At 45.8% G+C, this 18,953-nt stretch overlaps 1 protein-coding gene across 2 annotated transcripts in view; it reads right to left on the minus strand.

The window, feature by feature from the left end:
* Positions 1-2,443: 2,443 nt before the first annotated feature.
* The window catches only part of PSMD9 (proteasome 26S subunit, non-ATPase 9), a 29,347-nt gene continuing 12,837 nt past the window's right edge, over positions 2,444-18,953 (minus strand). Inside the window, exons 4-6 of one of the 2 annotated variants that reach the window (XR_003859187.1) lie at positions 3,809-3,978; positions 3,445-3,533; positions 2,444-2,783 (exon numbers count right to left, since the gene is read on the minus strand). Coding sequence is in view for 1 of the 2 variants with exons in the window: in XM_029619640.1 (XP_029475500.1) it covers positions 2,756-2,783; positions 3,445-3,533; positions 3,877-3,978 (219 nt within the window). In the remaining variant the exon portion in view is untranslated. The remainder of the gene's footprint in view (positions 2,784-3,444; positions 3,534-3,808; positions 3,979-18,953) is intronic. The other variant, XM_029619640.1, reaches the window with a different exon arrangement.

The following is an 18,953-nucleotide window of genomic DNA, read 5'->3' on the forward strand; positions in this document are numbered from 1 at the left end:
GGATCCTGAACACAATTAAAATCGCCTATACCTCGCCCTGTCCGTGCGTATGTAATAAATTGGACATACTGACAAAAAATTAATGTGAGTAGTCGTTTGGAGCATAAATGTTACATATAGTGAGTGTGTTCCACATTCCCACCAATAAGATATAACAACCGGCATATAAGTATGCTTCTTATAATTTAAAAGGTAGCGGATTTATTGATTAAAATTGCCACCCCTGCTTTCCGGTGTACCGCTGCAGCGTAAACACATGTGCCTACCCACTCTCTGTACAGTGTTTGACTCTCTATATCAATGAGGTGGGTTTCCTGCAAGCAGGCTACTTCGGCTTTTAAGTGTTTGAGGTGGGACAGCACCTTTTTCCGTTTTATTGGTGTTCCCAGGCCATTAACATTCCACGATATTAGTTTAGACAGATCAGATTAGTAAAGCAAGTCAAGGTAACAGTAATAAACCATGTGAGAGAGGAATGCCCCCAGCCTGGCATCCTCTCTATTAGGACCCCTGCATCAACACAACTCAGCAAGAAACATTGCAAAAACTGTTATGACGTAGAACCATATCATCACAAGCATCGAAATTAGGTGTCTGAGATCATACAATACCATTACCTGGTTACCCCGCACCCCTCCCTCCCCAATCTGTTCTTCATTCCACATCCTCCCTCCCCCCCCCATGTTGTTCCTCCCCTTTCCCTCCCCTCCCTCCCTATCATTCCCCGTAATCATCTGACACAAATATGTATGGCCTGTCCCCTCACTATTAGAGAGGATCAGGTCCAAGGAGCCACGTTCATAGGGCGCATGGGTACCCTGCACCCCCCAACATTTTAAATGGTCAGGCACCATTTTTTTTTTTTTTTTTTTTTTTTTTAGTGTCCAACACCGCTATAAGGCCAACCAGCTAGTAAAACCATCTAGCCCGATCCACGTCAGGGTAAATACAGTGAAACAGTCCTTTGATTTTTTTTATGAAGTATTCACCCTGCCATTCAGCTCCTAGATGCCACTTAAGACCTGGCTAGTGAGCACATGGCCTGTGACTGGTTCCCGCGACCACGGTGCAAGGTTGTTCCCTCTCGCTTGCAGACCCCTTTAGCTGAAACCCAGTACGGTTAGGCCAGCAGTTTCCTGGGGTGTGTAAAACAACAAATAAAACATGAACGACTCATAACGGTAAAACTGCACCCAGTCTTCAGCCATCCAGGTCTGGATCCTGCTCTGAAGTGTGTGGATTAGGGCCCAGGAGTCTGCAGAAACCTCGAGGCTGCTTCCGGATCAGAGAAGCTATGCTGCTTGCCATCTTGCCAAATCTTTAGAGTCGCAGGGTATTGGAGGGCAAATTTTATTTTTTTTCCTCGAACAGCTTGGAGCAGATAGGGGGAAAAGTTTCAATGTTGCTGTGAGACCAAAACTGAATAGTCTTGTGTAATGCGGATTTTTTGACCTTGATATAACAACTCCGGGCATTTTCTGTATGCTAGCCAAATCTTCTGCTTATCAGCTGAATTCAGGATTTTGGCAATAGCTATCCGCGGTCTAGTGTCCGAGGGGCGTCTGGTCCCCAGTCGATGCGTCCTTTCAACCCGCATTTTGCCCCGCAGTTCCGGCAGCCCAACCGCCTCCAATAGCCAGTCCTCCAAGAAGGTCCCCAGGCCTCTCTCATCAAGTCCCTCTGGGAGTCCCAGAAACCGTAAATTATCGCGCCGCAGTCTGTTTTCAATATCATCATCTATCTTATCCTGGCAGGCCGTTAAAACCTCCGCCTGGGCGCCAACCCTTGCATCGTGTGCCGCCTCCCGATCTTCCAGGCCCCCGACCCGCTCCTCGAGGTGGTCAATCCATGGGCCGAGGTCCACCAGTGCTGATTTTACCTCTTATTAAATCTTGAGCGATGCCAGCCAGCTTCGTGTCCAGAGTTGCATCCAAGGTCTCCCTCAGAACCTCTACGGTGAGCGGCGCTCCGGCAGCTATCCCGAGCTCACTGGTTCCCGCCATTTTGAGGTCTGCGGCTTTTCCCTTCTCCTTCTCTCTGTCTTTTTTTCCCTCCTCTGGCAGCCATCGGGGGTGATGATCTGTTCATATAGTGAACAATCGACATGGGCTGAGTCGGCACAAGGGTTAGAATCAAAGTACTGGAGCCGGTAACTCACGATGCCGGTAGATGTGGGGGCAGGGCACCCAGAGTTGAAGGAGAGCACGTCTGCTTCAGCACATCGCCCCACGTGACTCAAAGGTCTGGTTTTTAAGATATCTACAATAAATATGCATACAATGAAGGCAGGGCATGCAGATCTCTCATGCATTTTCATTGTGGATATCCTGAAAACCAGACCTGTTTGTGGCACTCATTGATCAAGAGTTGTCTACCCCTGGGGGTAGGTGGTAAATATTTATTTAAAAAAAAAAAAAAAAAAAAGTAATTTTACTGGCCATTTTAAACTTTTCACAAGTATATACCTTTATTGGGAAATGTTATCTTCCTTATGAAAAACGCAAACAAAACCATTGACCATCACTCAAAACTCAGCAGAGCATAGCACAGCAGAGGAAAAAGAAGCAGTATTCGGGATGACCGCTTACACCCTGCAAATTGCACAGTCAACATCTCGTGTTTGGCATCTCTCCAAGCCTGAAGATGAAACCTTGGAAAACGCTTGAATGGTAGCTCCAGGTGTCAATAAAACACGCGCTCCAACTATACTGGTGTCCAGAAGGCAAGAGGAAAATTAGGTATTCTCATCTCAGCCTCATCTTTGCAAGGGAACAATATTGCATCTGATAAACAAAACGAAAAAGTGAAAGACAAAAAGGTGCTATGTATTGTAGATTTTGAATTGGTGTGTGTAGATTTTATGCTCTAAAAAACAAACGAAACAATTTTCAAAGCCCTTTTGCCCAGGTGAATTGGCCTCCTTGGATCTATAAGGATATGTATGGGCATGTGCTTGTGTGTGGGGAGGGCTACTGTGTACCTGCTTTTACCCCCATTAAAAGGGGTTTGCGGGGGGGGGGGGGGGTGTTGATCTAAAAACAGATCATGTGCATAATATTTTTAAAAGCACATGCTCTCTCCTTTTCCTCCCAAACAAAAAAGAGCAGGTGCAAAGTACACGGGCATTTTTGATGCGAGTACTTTACCCAACATTTAAACCACCCGGTCTAATCTGCAACTCTACGAGCTGTCTAAAATTTGCCCCCCAAAGTAACACAGTAGATTATGGCAGACAAGGACTAAATTGGATGGGTCTATCTGGCTGGTTGCTGCTCTAGCTAAGGTCATCTCCCAGCGGTCAGCCCTGCAAAGTTTGATCACCTGCAGGAGCTCCTTATGCAAGTCGGTTTGAACAGCTTCCCTTTTTGATCCTTGAGCATCCTAGATAAAATGGGCACCCAGTCTCCTAGTATAACAAAATAAGATACGAGACAAAAAGCTTACCCCAGCAGCCCTTTCCCGCTCCATCGTTGGGGCGTGAGCCCTAAATGTACTTTCTTGCCCTCACGAATTACCGTCACGCTCAGTGGCCTCTAAAATTTAAATGACAGTTTTAAACTTCAGAGAGACATTCATGCAGCCCTTGTGCACTGCTACTGACTGTGCAAATATTAATAAAAAAAAAGCACCTTCAATGCAACTCTGAAATCTTACTAAAGGAAACATTCATCACCCCTTTACAATTTTTATGAACATATTTCACTAAAATTATATTTTTTTTTTTCACCTGCATCACAATCTTAAACGTAGCTAGTTACATGTCGCTAGTGGAAGTATTCTTTAAATAATTCACGCAGCAGGGCCTCACCAGCTGAAGCTGTGTGAAAACAGGAGTGTGTTCTAAAGTGCCAAAGAAAGTCATTAGGACGCACACACCCCTTCACTGTGCTGCACAACTGTGGCAATATTCTGCAGGGTCTGGAAGTTGCTGGTGTTCACGGAACCAAATTCAATAATCTCGTCTCCAACTTGTAATCCCTGCAAAACACAGAAACAGTGGATATAAATGGCCATTAGAACCCTAGAGCCCCTCTAATTGATTCAATATAATTCTGGACAATGCCAGCAAACAGTTGATCTCTGGTTTTCTCGTCACTCTTTTACGAGAGCTCCTCTCTGTTTATCCTGAGGGCTTTCTGTTAATCTTTTTGCCCCCTCCACCTTCCCCAAGAGGCTGTTCCAAGCATCCACTAGCCTTTCCATTGAAGAAATATTCTCTTGATTCTACCCCCTTGGATCATGACCTCTTGTTCTAAACATCTGCTCCGCTTACAAGAAAATCCTCGGTACATAGAAATCTAACAAAATGAGGGCAGATACAGACCAATTGACCCACCCATATCTCTAGCTGCCTTCCATGGTTTGGACTGTAACCATGGTCACTCCATGTCTGTTTCTTTAGCCTTCCTGGAAGTCTAAGCAGCCATACCACAGATATTAAGGTTGTAACAAGCAGCTGTACCACCACTCTCGCTCCATTTGGGTTGAGTTATCCCCTTTTTTGACCCTCTCAAGTTTCAAATGACTAAACTCGGCCCCTTCCATTGTTTCTTCTACCCGCTACCCCACAACTGCCCATGCCACTGCGCTCTGTGTCTGTCCCAAGCAGATTTAAAGTCTGTCACATATCTGGTTGCCGCCACCTCTGCCAGTAGGCCATTCCAGGCATCTACCACCCTCTCAGGAAAGAAGCGTTTGCTCATGTTCCTTTGGAAGCTTCCTCCCTGAAACTTCATATCATGACCCCAATGTCCTTAAATTTCCACCATGGAAAATTAGGAAAATTGGTTCCTACCTGTTAATTTTCATTCCTGTAGTATCACAGATCAGTCCAGACTCCTGGGTTTTGCCTCCCTGCCAGCAGATGGAGACAGAGAACATTTCACTGACACTGTACATAACCCAGTGTGCCACCTGCAGTCCCTCAGCATTGACCTCTAACCGAGCCAAGATGACAGCAACAACCATAAGTTTCTAAGCAAACTCCCTCCCCTCTAACAAACCAGAAGGTGAAGTGGCCCAAAAAGACAATGGAAAACTTGTTTCCTAAATTTAACATAAGTGATCAGCATTGAAAATCTTCAACAACTCTACACTATATACAAAGCATCAGTACGAATGGTGGCCTCTTCCCCCCCAGTAAATGGGCATGTCTCCAGACTGATCTGTGGTACTACAGGAATGAAAATTAGCAAGAACCAATTTTCCTTTCCCCATATGTTCCCAGATCAGTCCAGACTCCTGGGATGTACCTAAGCGCCCCTTAATTTGGGTGGGACCTAGAGAGTTCTGCTCATAGAACATTCACCAACGCACATGGAAGCCAGAGCCCCAACATCCAAGCAATAATGCCTAACGAAAGTATGCAACAACTTCCTAGTAGCCACTCAGCAAATTTCATGCAGAAACACCTGCTGTGACTCAGCCCAGGAAGTCGCCTGAGAACGTGGTGAGCATGCCCCTAACCCCCCCCCAGCAGCGGGTGCCCTTTAGAAATTTAAGTCGACTCGATCACTTCCTTCAGCCGCTGCACAACTGTAGCCTTAGGCGCCTTACTTCCCTTCTTTGGACTATTCCACAGTACAAAAGAGGTGATGCAATCTACAGAAATCATAAGTGACCTTTAGATACCTCCCATCTAAGAGACTAAGCTCCCCTGTGTGAAGCGTAGAGGTATCCAAATCCGGAAAAGCTGGAAGGTCCACTGTCTAAGATGGAACGCCGAGACTACATCAGGCAGAAAAGAAGGCACCAAGCATAGAGATACCCCCAAATCTGACATCTGTAGGAAGGGATTTCAACACGACACTGCCTGGAGCTCCAAAATTCTTCTGAACAAATAGCCACCAAGAAAACCACTTTAAGAATCAAGTCCTTAACTGCAGCTCTCTTTAGTGGTTCAAACCGCATCTTACACAATCCTCTAAGGACTAGATTCAGATTCCAAGGCGGACAAATGTTCCACACCTGAGGGCGCAAGTTCTTAGCTTCCCGAAGGAACTGTATAACATCCGGATGTGTGGATAGAGGTATCCTCGCATCTTACCCCGGAGATAACCCAACATCATTAACTGGACTCTCAGAGAGTTAAAGGCCAGTCCCTTGACCAGAATCTCTGTAGAACAGACAAAATTTGCAATACCATAAGCCTGAACAGGCTAAGGTTGCACTCCATCACAGCAGACCAGGACTTGAAGATCCTCCAAATTCACAAATATGTCAAGGATGTTTGAAGATTGCCTAGCCTGCAATAAGGTGGAAATAACCGTTTTGGAAAATTCCCTCCATCTCAGTCATCTCCTCTCAGAAGTGAAGCCGCAAGACAGAAATGAGCCACCTGACCTGAAAATACTGGACCCTGGAGGAAAAGAGTCAACCGATGTCCAAAACCTCAGGGACCTGTCTATGGCTAAGTTGATCACATCTGGGAAGTATGGTGGATGTGGCTACTCTGGAGCTACCAGGATCACATTGCCTAGATGTTTCTCCATCCACTGTAATCCTTTGTCCACCAGAGGCCACACAGGGAAGACGAAGAATCCCTTGAGTCCCGGCAGCATCAGAGCTCCGATTCCTTTGTACCATGTTCTGTTCTGCAACTGTGAAACCATAACACCTTGGTATTCTCTTTGGTCGAGATACCTCCTTCTTCCATGAATGAGACACATTGCTAGCTCCCATTCCTTCAAATCTAATTTTCTCCAACTGATAAAATCCACCTGATCGTAGTTCACCCTGGAGATGTGACACACTGCCAGGTCACTCCAAGTGCAGCTCTGCCCAGAGAATCAACTCCCGGGCGGGCCTCTTAAGCAATTGCCTGATTCTTGGATCTGCCTTGACGACTAATGTAGGCCACCATCATCACATTATCTGGCGGGATCCATACTGGATGGCTGCGTAACCTTGGCAGACAGGCAAGCAACACAAAATGCACCGCTCTCGTCTCTAACCGACTGATAGACCATGAGGCCTCCTGTTTCAACCACTGGCCCTGCGCCGACTGATCTTGCCTCGCTGCCCTTCATCCGGAGAGGTTTGCAACGGCGGTGACTATTACCCAATTTGGAATCTCCAATTCTGCACCATGCTCGAGATTTTTGTGGTGGCTTACTTGCAGACTGTCCCTGGCTTCCCCCTTTAATGGAAGAGGAAGATGAAACCCTTCCAATAATGGATTCCAGCAGAAGAGCCCTCTGCAGAGGCCGCATATGTGAATACCCAATGAATTAATTCCAATATAGAGGCCATAGAACCCAGGACCTGTAAATAGTCCCAGACCTTGGGCACCGAAAGTTCTAGCAAAAGCCTAATCTGACTCTGCAATTTCAGCAATCTCTCTCTGTGAGAAACACTCTCTCCAGCAGTGTGTTGAACTGAGCTCCCAGATATTCCAGAGTTTGTAAGAGGACTAAATGGCTTGTTGCTAGTTTCACCACCTTCCTAGAGACTTCAAGCACATCAGTACCTTTTGGACCAATTGTCGACATAGGTCCTTTGATTATGCACGAATGATCCAGTTGTCCAGACACTGATACACCAACACACCCTCCCTTTTGCAATGCGGCCATCCATCCACCATCACCTTGATAAAGGTAAGTGGAGCCAGCTGAAGGAAAGGGCTTGAAACCAAAAATGTTCCCTTAGGACCATGAATCTCAGGAGACTCTGGTGCTCTGGCCTGATAGCTATGTGCAGATACGCCAAGAACTCTCCCTTGTGTACCGCCACTATGACTGACCTCAGAGTTGGACCTCAGGAGTTTCCATGCAGAAACGGGAAACCTTGAAAGCCACATTTACCTTCTTTAAATCCAATTCTCTTGAATTGGATACAGAGGTGAAAGAAATGGGATTCCTAAATTAAAAATGACCTCCGGTCACACCAAGTGTGTTCAGGGTCAGAGCTAACAGACTCAACAAGGCATCTCTGAAAAAAAAAAAATCTGAGCAGAGTCTGAAGCAGTTCTCAATCATATGCAACTTCTCCCTCTTCTAGAGGTGAGAAAGCAATTTTCCCCATCGGAATCATCTGGTGTCGCACAATCCACACTCCCTTGAACATTATCAGGGACAGCCTCCCTGCAGCATTTGCCTGTCGTGACTGACAAATAGGAGGCCCAAGCACACGATCCCTACATAGTAGATTGCTTCGCCTTCGTTGAGCACCCCTGCAGAAAGGTCTGCAGGCCCTGGAAACATTCCACCCAGGAGGAGGAAGACGGATCTATAAAGGAACCCACAGGCCCAACCTTGCTCTCTCCAACATTTCTCTCTTGGGAAAACTGAGGAGAACTAAATGTTGCCTCACCTCCTTTCTACTCTCCTTCCCTCCAGAGACACTATGGGACATCCCCTTGGCCTAGCTGTAGTCAAATCGCTTTGAGCATCCAAACAGGGCTGAGAGAGAGGACTGAATTGCTATCATATTGCAAGCCTCAGAGATAACAAAGCACTTGGACCCGTTTGTCCCTGGCACCTAGCTCTCCTGAATTTCGGATCTAGACTGTTTCCTGAGCGCACACCAGTGCCACCTGGGCATACACATGCACCTCTCCAGGTCGTGCGCAAATACGCGCTCAAGACTAGGTTGCAATTAAACGCGCACAAGTACCTGCGCAAATACACAAGTTTAGGTTGCGGTCTTTTTTTTTTTTTTTAATTTTTTATTTGAGTTTTCAACGTTTTAAATTACATTGAATCAATATGAGGGAAAAACAAGGAAATATTATAAAGAATAATAAGTAAGAATTTTACACCACAGTTCAGGAAATATATAAACTATAACACATTCCTTTTATATTATAATGGAGACCCACTTCAGAGCGGCTTAATAAGTAAACAAATAACCTTCCAAGATACTGAAACACCGTGTTAATGCAGTTTAATCTAAATTAGCCACCCTTCTAAACCCTACGTGGAGTGAGAGTCTAGCTATGGACGCAGTTGTTCTATCTCTGTAAAAATATACTTATTATCCTGATACACCAATACACAGCAGCAAGGGTATCTAAGGTAAAATTTGGCTCCCCTGTTCACAATCTCATTGTTAGAAAAACTTTTCTTTTTCTCTTGTATTTTCCTCGTGATGTCTCGAAAGACACGAACTTGGAAACCATAGAACAGTTCAGATTGCTTTATAAAACAAAAGATCTCTTTAGAACTTCATCCCTTTCTGATGTTTGGAGAAAAGTAATAAATACTGTTGCCCTCTTCAATTTTAGCATCAAAAGACTTTTCCAGAAACTCTGTTAGATTGTCTCTAGAAGAGATATTTTCCATTGATTCCTCCTGTTGTCTCTTCTCTTTATCTTGTCTTCCTGGCAAATAATACCATTTAGACATTGATGGTAACGTCATTGCTGTATACGCCAAGATATTTGTAAAGTAACTTTTAATCAACTCTTTCAATGGCATCCATCTTGTTTTCGGGAAATTCAGTATTCTTAAATTGTTTCTCCTTAACTGATTTTCCAATAAGTCAATCTTCCTTTCAACATAGGATTCTGTTTTTATAAGATTAACCTGTACCTGTATTGGGACCCTTACTGTTCAATATATTTATAAATGATCTGGAAAGAAATACGAGTGAGATAATCAAATTTGCAGATGACACAAAATTGTTCAGAGTAGTTAAATCACAAGCAGATTGTGATAAATTGCAGGAAGACCTTGTGAGACTGGAAAATTGGGCATCCAAATGGCAGATGAAATTTAATGTGGATAAGTGCAAGGTGATGCATATAGGGAAAAATAACCCATGCTATAATTACACGATGTTGGGTTCCATATTAGGTGCTACAACCCAAGAAAGAGATCTAGGTGTCATAGTGGATAACACATTGAAATCGTCGGTTCAGTGTGCTGCGGCAGTCAAAAAAGCAAACAGAATGTTGGGAATTATTAGAAAAGGAATGATGAATAAAACGGAAAATGTCATAATGCCTCTGTATCGCTCCATGGTGAGACCGCACCTTGAATACTGTGTACAATTCTGGTCGCCGCATCTCAAAAAAGATATAATTGCGATGGAGAAGGTACAGAGAAGGGCTACCAAAATGATAAGGGGAATGGAACAACTCCCCTATGAGGAAAGACTAAAGAGGTTAGGACTTTTCAGCTTGGAGAAGAGACGACTGAGGGGGGATATGATAGAGGTGTTTAAAATCATGAGAGGTCTAGAACGGGTAGATGTGAATCTGTTATTTACTCTTTCGGATAGTAGAAAGACTAGGGGACACTCCATGAAGTTAGCATGGGGCACATTTAAAACTAATCGGAGAAAGTTTTTTTTTACTCAACGCACAATTAAACTCTGGAATTTGTTGCCAGAGAATGTGGTTCGTGCAGTTAGTATAGCTGTGTTTAAAAAAGGATTGGATAAGTTCTTGGAGGAGAAGTCCATTACCTGCTATTAAGTTCACTTAGAGAATAGCCACTGCCATTAGCAATGGTAACATGGAATAGACTTAGTTTTTGGGTACTTGCCAGGTTCTTATGGCCTGGATTGGCCACTGTTGGAAACAGGATGCTGGGCTTGATGGACCCTTGGTCTGACCCAGTATGGCATTTTCTTATGTTCTCTAATATCTTCAATCATAGATTTTTCAACAGTTAGTACTTTAGTGTCCAAAAGATTAGTTTTTTCCATGTTCTGTTTTACAACATTTGTCAAATCTATTATGGCCATATTCATTGTGGTCAAGGCCTTCCAAATTTCTTCAATCGTGATTTTTTCAGGAACTTTTAAGGGATAGTTCAACACTACGTGTATTCCTTTTTTCTCCCCTCCTTTGTCTAGAAGGCCTTCCTCGCCAAGCTCGGCACGCCCGATTTCTGCCTCTCCCCCCCTGGAGTCTGAATTAACAGAATTCACCGAAGTAGGTCTGGAATCCATACCTCTTCTCTGGGGGTCTTTCGATTTTTCAGATGGCAGAATCGGCGTCTCCTGCAGCAGCTGTTCCGCCTCCGCACCAGTCAGAGGTCTATAAGGCAAGGAGGGAGTTGTCGGCTCGCCGGAGCTGAGAGATATTTCTTCGGCCAAGGTGAGAGACAGCCGCTCTCCGCCATCTTCACCAGCAGCCCCGCTCTCCGGCAAACACTGCACACCACGGAATGCTTCCTCGATTCGCGTCTGACGATAAGAACTCTCGGGCGTTGAAGCAAGGACCTCACGGATCCTTGCTTTATGTTTGGTATGCGGCATGAAAAAGGAAATAAACCTGTAAGGAAACAAACTTTTTCACAAAATCTCAGAGGAAAAGACACGGAGCTCGGTCGCTTCCGTGCTCACGGTGCAGCAGCCATCTTGGGTCTGGTCTCAGGTTGCGGTCTTATGCACACAAGTACCTATGTAAATATGCACTGAAGTCTAGATTGCAAACATATATGTTCAAATCTAGGCCACGACCTTACACGCACAAGTGCCCGTGCAAGCAACTGCCACGCAGTGAGAATGCATGCACACGCCTACGCACGTGGGAAAAGAACCGCTTCCACGGCCTACCATGTGGCTAAGCAAAGCCTGCCCGCAACTTCAGCGCATTTAGGCCAAGATACGTTCAACATCCGGCACAAAAAATCATCGAAGGCCTCAAGCCTCTTGAGCGTCCGAGAATCCATGAAGACTAGGGCAGAGAGCCAACATCCCCTGCTGCCTGTTCTGCTAAACAAGCCTAGCACATAAGCAAATTAAAACCAGCAGAAGTCCTCTACCAGACCCAGAGACGACTCCTCGGTGCAAATGTCTCTCTGCACCTCCAACGGACAGGGAACAGCTGGCGATAGTTGAGGAGGGGACTTCCCCGTTTCTCCCACTGACGGTGCTAGGGAATTGAAAATGGCTGCCATTTCCGCACAGATGAGGAAAAGCCTCAGCGCTAGAGCCGTCACCTGCGAGGCTTGTTCTACAGTGTGGCCATGCTCGACGCAGACCCCCAAACGCCATGCCGCTTTTGCCGCATGGGCACACTGTTCCTCCCTACACCCACGACACCACCAGCACCTCAACAACAAGCAGGGGAACAGTGCCTCAGCGCCACAAAGCGAACACCTGGTCTCCTATGGAAGCAGAGGAGCTTCTGAAAAACCCCATCCTGAGCTCCCCGAGCTGCTAAGGTAGCTTCCCCCCCTGGAACCCCGATGCTGCACAGATTCCTATTCCTTTGTTCTCTTATAACAAATAAAGATACATAGAAATCATTACTTTCCTTTGGGGCAGAGCTTCCGGTTCCAGGAGTGCCGGCCACATGGCAGATCAGAAAAGAGCCAGACCACTGGCTGTATCAGTGTCCTTTCGCCAAACTTTAGCAACCCAGCCCAGGACTGTGTAAAAGGGATATGTCCCTGCTCCACTGGGCTTGCAGTACAGAACTGCCAGCAGATTCCACAGATGTCTCATGGGGGATGAGGGATCTGGACCACCAGATGTCCACACCACGGACCTCCAGACTGAGCTATCAGAAGGGTCACCAATCCCCTGCTTGTCTGCCTCAAACCAGGGGGGATGGCCCCACCAGGACCTAAAAACCCTGAGAGGATCCAGAAATGTTGTCTTAATCTTTTTTTTCTCTCTCTCCAGACTGCAGGTTATATCACCATCTGCTGGAGACGGAGAAACACTGAGGGACTGCAGGTGGCACACTGGGTTATGTACAATATCAGTGAAACTTTCTCTGCCTCCATCTGCTGGCAGGGAGGGAAAACCCAGGAGGTCTGGACTGATCTGGGTCCATTCAGGAAACCCCTTCCCATACTTTGTAGGCCTATCACATGTCCCTTTTTCCTTTCTTTCTTCCAGCGAGAACATTGGATATTCAGGAGGCATTTGACAAAGTCCCTCATGAGAAACTCCTGAGAAGGTAGTGTCCCATTGTGGATGGGTAACTGGTTAAAAAGACAGGAAATATAGGGAGCTGAACTAAATGGTGTTGGAGAAAGCTCAACAGCAGAGAGGTTTCTGTACTGAGACCACTGCTGCCCAACATATTTATTAATGATCTGGAAAAGGGAACAGTGATTGAAGTGATCAAATTTGCAGGTGATGCAAAATTATTCAAAACTGTTAAAACAGCAGCGGGTTAAGAGGGACTGCAGATGGACCTTACGAGCCTAACAGCCTGGGTATTTGAATGACGGATTAAATTTGACATGGGAAAGTGAAAAGTGGTGCACGCAGGAAAAATAATTCCAGCTACGGGTACACATTGCCGGGTTCTACATTGGAAATCACCATCCGGGAAAAGAACTTCAGAGTCCTTTTGGAAATAATTTGAATCTTTGGCTCAGCGTGTGGCAGCAGCAGTCAGAAAAGCAAAGAGAATATTAGGAATTATTTGGAGAGGAATAGAGAATATCACAACGGAGTAGAGTAGCAGCCTAGTGGCTACAGCAACAGGTAGAGAACCAGGCCACTAGGGTTCAAATCTCACTGCCACTCCTTGTGACCTTGGGCAAGTGACTTCATCTTCCATTGCCTCAGATGCATTAGACCGTAAGCCCTCTGGGGACAGGGAAATACCTACAGGACATGAATTGAACTATCAGTGAAAAGCTGTGAGCCAAATATAAAAGTAATCAAGCCATGGTATGAATGCACTTTGAGCACTATGTGAAGTCTGATTACCCCTTCTCAAAAAACAAAAAAAACAATATAGCGGAACTAGAAAGAGTGCAAGGAAGGGCAACAAGAATGATAGAACTGCTCCCTTATGAAGAAAGAGACAGCTGAGAGGGGATACGATTAGAAGTTTATAAAATCATGGCTGGGTTATTTACCCTTTCAAACAATACTAAAACAAGGGGACTCGCCATGAAACCTAACAACCAGCAGACTTAAATTGTCGAAAGTTCTCTTTCGCTCAGCGCATAATCGAGCTGCGGTACCTGTCATCAGAGGGCGAGGTCAAGCGGACTAGCACAGCAGAGTTTAAAAGAGGCTTGGGGAAGTCCATAACACATTATTTAGTCAGGCAGATTTGGGAAAGTCATTGTTTATCCCTGGCAATAAGAAATAGATCCTTTTTTTGGGGGGGGGAATCTACCGAGAGTGGCCACTGTCAGAGAAAGGATCCTGGACTTGATGGACCTTGCTCTGACCGAGCAGGGCAACTCTTATGGTCATCTACCACAGGCTGTGCTCCTTTACCAGTACACCAGTTTAAGATCTGCTTATTGTTGAGCTGTTATGATCAAAGTTCTGGTTCATTTATGGCAATTTTTTTGTTTCTTTTCTCTCAAATAATCTAAAAAAAGGTCAACAAAATATAATGTGGTCTGGTAGGCAGATCACTAGACTAATGGCCAGTTCAAATCCTTTCTACCACCGGCCAAGTCACTTATCTCCCTGTGCCTCTCAGTATATCCAGTAGTGTTTGGCAACCATCAGTATCGCTGGCCCCTCTCTCCTGAAGGAACTGCATGCAGCCAAAAAAACAAAACAAAACACGCATAACAGGCGACTACTAATCCTAGAGGTGGCTGCCAGTACGTTTCTCAAGTAGTAAAGAGCGCCAGGATTCTGCTCTGACTACTTAAACCCAAATCATTACTACAAGAGAATTTTAGGAAATAAATCTAGATATACGATAGGCTACATCAGCAGGAAAGGATTACTTGATACACTCAGTCTGTCTGCTGTGCCGTCACAGATCTTACTTGATCTGTGGTCTTCTCCCTCCCCTGCTGCTGGGGTTCCTTTACACAACAGTAATGACACTTGGTTTCATAGTGCTATTGAACGTACATAGTCCTGTGCAACGGTCATAAGCATTCAAGGGTAAGTCCCTGGCCCAAAGGACTCACAATTTAAGTAGCTACTTGAGGAGACGGGAGATAAAGTGACTTGCCCAAGGTGACAAAAGGCATCAGTGGGAGAAACGGGATCTGAACCCTGGCTCCTAGCACACTGCTGTAACCCTAGGTCACTCCTCCTCCACTGGAAGTCTTTTTCAAGTGTCCGCCAAACTTCCCAGCAGAAAAAAAAAAAGGTATTCTCTCCTGCTCCTTTTAAGCTTCTTCCAACGACCCTTGTTTTTGAGCTTTGCATTTTATGAAAAATGTTTCCTTCTGATACTTTACTGAAGTCTGTTTACTGAAGTCTGTTTAGCTCCTTTAGCCATGCTCGATTTGAAATGCCTCTATCTTGTCGATGCCCTTTAGCAGATGTGATCACCAGAAATGACTACAGTACTCGAAGTGGGGGGGTCTCACCGGAGACCCAGAGAGAGGTAATATGACTTCCAACAGCAAATCTGTGCCAGACACTGAAATAAGAGATCTGCTTTTGTAATGAGCCTCAGCACAGCCGTCCATACTGAACCAAGTATCTCACTACTGGGAGTAGGTCTGCAGGTGAAGACAGAAATAGTACGAGAGTTGCAGAAGTCATAGCAGCTCAGAATATTGCACTGAAAGAGATGGGTAACCTCACCCCCCAAAGGCAAAATGTAGGGAGAGACAACTTATTTAAATGGAGGATAAATCTAGCGCACCCACAGACTCCTTCCTTCCATTCTGTAACAGCATGTGACCTGCTGTGGCGCCTCGGCCGGGGACCTTCTGAATATTCTTGTGATTTCTGCCGTTTTTTCCAATCTGCTTCAAACCACTCCTGCAGAAGCTTCAACATTGCTTCCCACTGATCAAAGCAGGCAAATCAAAGGAACTCGGAAATGACCGTAAAACAGGTGGGGAGTTCCAGGAACCTGAATACAATTATTTAGTATGCAACAGCAGAATTGTGAAGTTTTTTTTTCCCCTGCCCAGAATCCAAGCAAAATTTTGAAAGCCAGAACAGATGAGGACCAGGCGAGAGCCCGCCTTTGAGTATGGAAGGAGGGCACTTTAACTGCAGTTTCAGTTTGCATATCCTCAAGACAGAGGAAATCTGCCGCGTCTCAGAAAGCAGTTACAGCAAAAGCAGCTCTCTGCTTGCTACGAACAAGAGAGGAAAGCAGACTGAGCACCACACAGATCCCGAATCTGTTGCAAGAAGAACAGGAAAAGCCAGCAGAGGAAAGCACACATTTGTCTTAATAATTAATCTGTTCCTCTGCTCTCAGGCAATATATCTACATCTGATTTGATATAATAGAAGTTTATAAAATCATGAGTAGCATGGAACAAGTTAATATGGAATGGTTACTTACCCTGTGAAATAAAACTAGGACTAGGGAACACTATGAAACTCATCTGATAACAGACTAAAAACAAAGTTTAAGAAAGTATGTTTTCATTCAATGAGAAATTAATATTTACCTAATAATTTCCTTTATTTTAGGACAGTCAGATGAATCCAGAACAAGTGGGCTATGCATCTCTACCAGCAGATGGAGATGGAGCAAGCTGATATCACAGTATATAAACCCCTGCAGTAACATCAGCCTGCCAGTATTTGCTTCAAAAGCAACTGTGGACAGACTAGCAAAAAACTTAATTAAGAACAGATAACCATGTCAATACTTGGCCAACAAGCAACACTGAGCTCGGATAAGAATGTAATAACATTAGTCTGGGGACTGGACTAACACTTCCCAATAATCCTGTAATACGTAGTCAAACATGAGGACCATACAATAAACATTCGGTGGCCAAGAGAGGGAAACTAGATTCATCCGATTGTTCTAAAGAAAAGGAAATTATCAGGTAAGTAGTAATTTCTCATTTCTTAGTGTCCAGTCAGATGAGTCCAGAACAAGTGGGATGTACCCAAGCTACTCCTGAATAGGGTGGGAGGTTGCCCGCAGTCCAGTCAAAACCACTTGTGCAAAGGCTGCAGCCTCCCGGGTCTTCACATCCAGACGATAATACCTGGAAATGTCGACAGGAGACAATTCACTTCTGCCCATGACACTGCCTGATCCCTAGTGGAATGAGCCCTGACTCGATTAGGTAACGGCTTCCCAGCATCAACGGATGCAGCCGTGACTACCTCCTAAATCCAGTGAGCTATGGTAGCCTGCAATTCTGGCTCTGCCTAGTACCGCCATGAAAGACAAACAGGCAATCAGTCTTCCAAAAAGGCTCAGTAACCTCCAAGGATCACAACAGACAATACTCCTCTACACATTTCTCTGTCCAGAGGCAGCAGAGGGATGGACTAATTCAAGTGAAAACCAGAAGAAGGAACAGTACGCAGCTGTTTCACCCCTCAGTCACCTGGAGGAATGGCACCTGGCAAAACAAAGCCTGCAGTTCAGAAACCCTACACACAGAACAAATTGCCACAGTTTTCAAGGTCAATAAACGTAAGGTCAGGCTACGCATCAGTCTAAACGTAGGACCCGCTAGGAAATCCAATTCGAATTAAGACTCCATAAGGGCACTGGAAACCGCAAAGGAGGATGAAGATGTTTTGCTCCTTTCAGGAAACTGGCCACATCAGGATAAACCGACATGGCTCCACCATTCACCTGACCTCTGAAACGGGTGAGAGCTGCTACTTGTAACTTTAAGGAACTAAGGGCTAAGGGGTAGATTTTAAGAGGCGCGCGAACAGCCTACTTTTGCTTGCGCATCAGACTCAAGCAAAAGTACGCTGGATTTTAGTAGATACGCGCGGAGCCGCGCGTATCCACTAAAATCCTGGATCGGCGCGCGCAAGGCTATCGATTTTGTATAGCCTGCGCGCGCCGAGCCGCGCTGCCTCCCCCCGTTCCCTCCAAGGGAAAGTTCCCTCGGAGGGAAAGTTCCCTCCGAGGCCGCTCCGAAATCGGAGCGGCCTCGGAGGGAACTTTCCTTTGCCCTCCCCTCACCTTACCCTCCCTTCCCCTACCTAACCCACCCACCCGGCCCTGTCTACACCCCCCCCTTACCGTTGTCGGGGGATTTACGCCTCCCGGAGGGAGACGTAAATCCCCGCGCGCCAGCGGGCCTGCTGCGCGCCGGGCCGCGACCTGGGGGCGGGTACGGAGGGCGCGGCCACGCCCCCGGGCCGTAGCCACGCCCCGTACCCGCCCCCAAAACGCTGCCGACACGCCCCCGGAACGCCGCGACGACCGGGCCCGCCCCCCGACACGCCCCCTCCGAGAACCCCGGGACTTACGCGAGTCCCGGGGCTCTGCGCGCGCCGGGAGGCCTATGTAAAATAGGCTTCCCGGCGCGCAGGGCCCTGCTCGCCTAAATCCGCCCGGTTTTGGGCGGATTTAGGCGAGCAGGGCTCTGAAAATCTACCCCTAAGCCTTTATTCAAACCATCCTGCAAAAATTCCAAAATGAGTGGGATCTTGACCGAACAAGATCCTCGATCCTCACACCAGGCCTCAAACACTCACCAAACCCTCACATAGGCCAAGGAAGTGGAGAACTTTCTAGCTCTTAGCAAGGTGGAAATCACTGCCGCAGAGTATCCACGTTTCAGCACGCGAGCCCTTTCAAGGGCCATACTGTAAGACAAAATAGAGTCAGATCTTCATGAAGAATAGAACCCTGCTGCAACAGATCCCTGTGTATTGGAAGCCGAAGGGGCGATTCCGCCAGGAGCCACCACAGATCTGCATACCACGGTCTCTTGGGCCAATCTGGAGCAACCAGGAGCACCATCCCTCTGTGGTGCTCAATCCTTCGGATTAATCTGCCCAACATGGAGGAAACACAGTATACATACCACACAAAGAGGATCGATACAAAGAATCAGTTTATTTGATCATTATATAACATTCACCTATCTAACAATAAAATCTAAATAACCCACTCATTCATCTCATACACACCCCACATAAAAACATAATCTTTAACAATAAACATGGAAAATCTGTCATGTACTGAATATGCAAAAACATCAATACAATATTTATTTTATTTATTTATTTTTAATTTTTATATACCGGAATTCCTGTATGCAATACAAATCAGTCCGGTTTACAAGTAACGAAAAGGTTGCCCTGGTCTGGTAGATTAGACTGGGGTTTTTTACATAGAACATAGAACAATAACAATCAACTATTGAACATTATTA

The sequence above is a fragment of the Rhinatrema bivittatum genome, chromosome 11 (genome assembly GCF_901001135.1).
Source record: "Rhinatrema bivittatum chromosome 11, aRhiBiv1.1, whole genome shotgun sequence".
In the NCBI taxonomy this organism is placed as follows: domain Eukaryota; kingdom Metazoa; phylum Chordata; class Amphibia; order Gymnophiona; family Rhinatrematidae; genus Rhinatrema; species Rhinatrema bivittatum.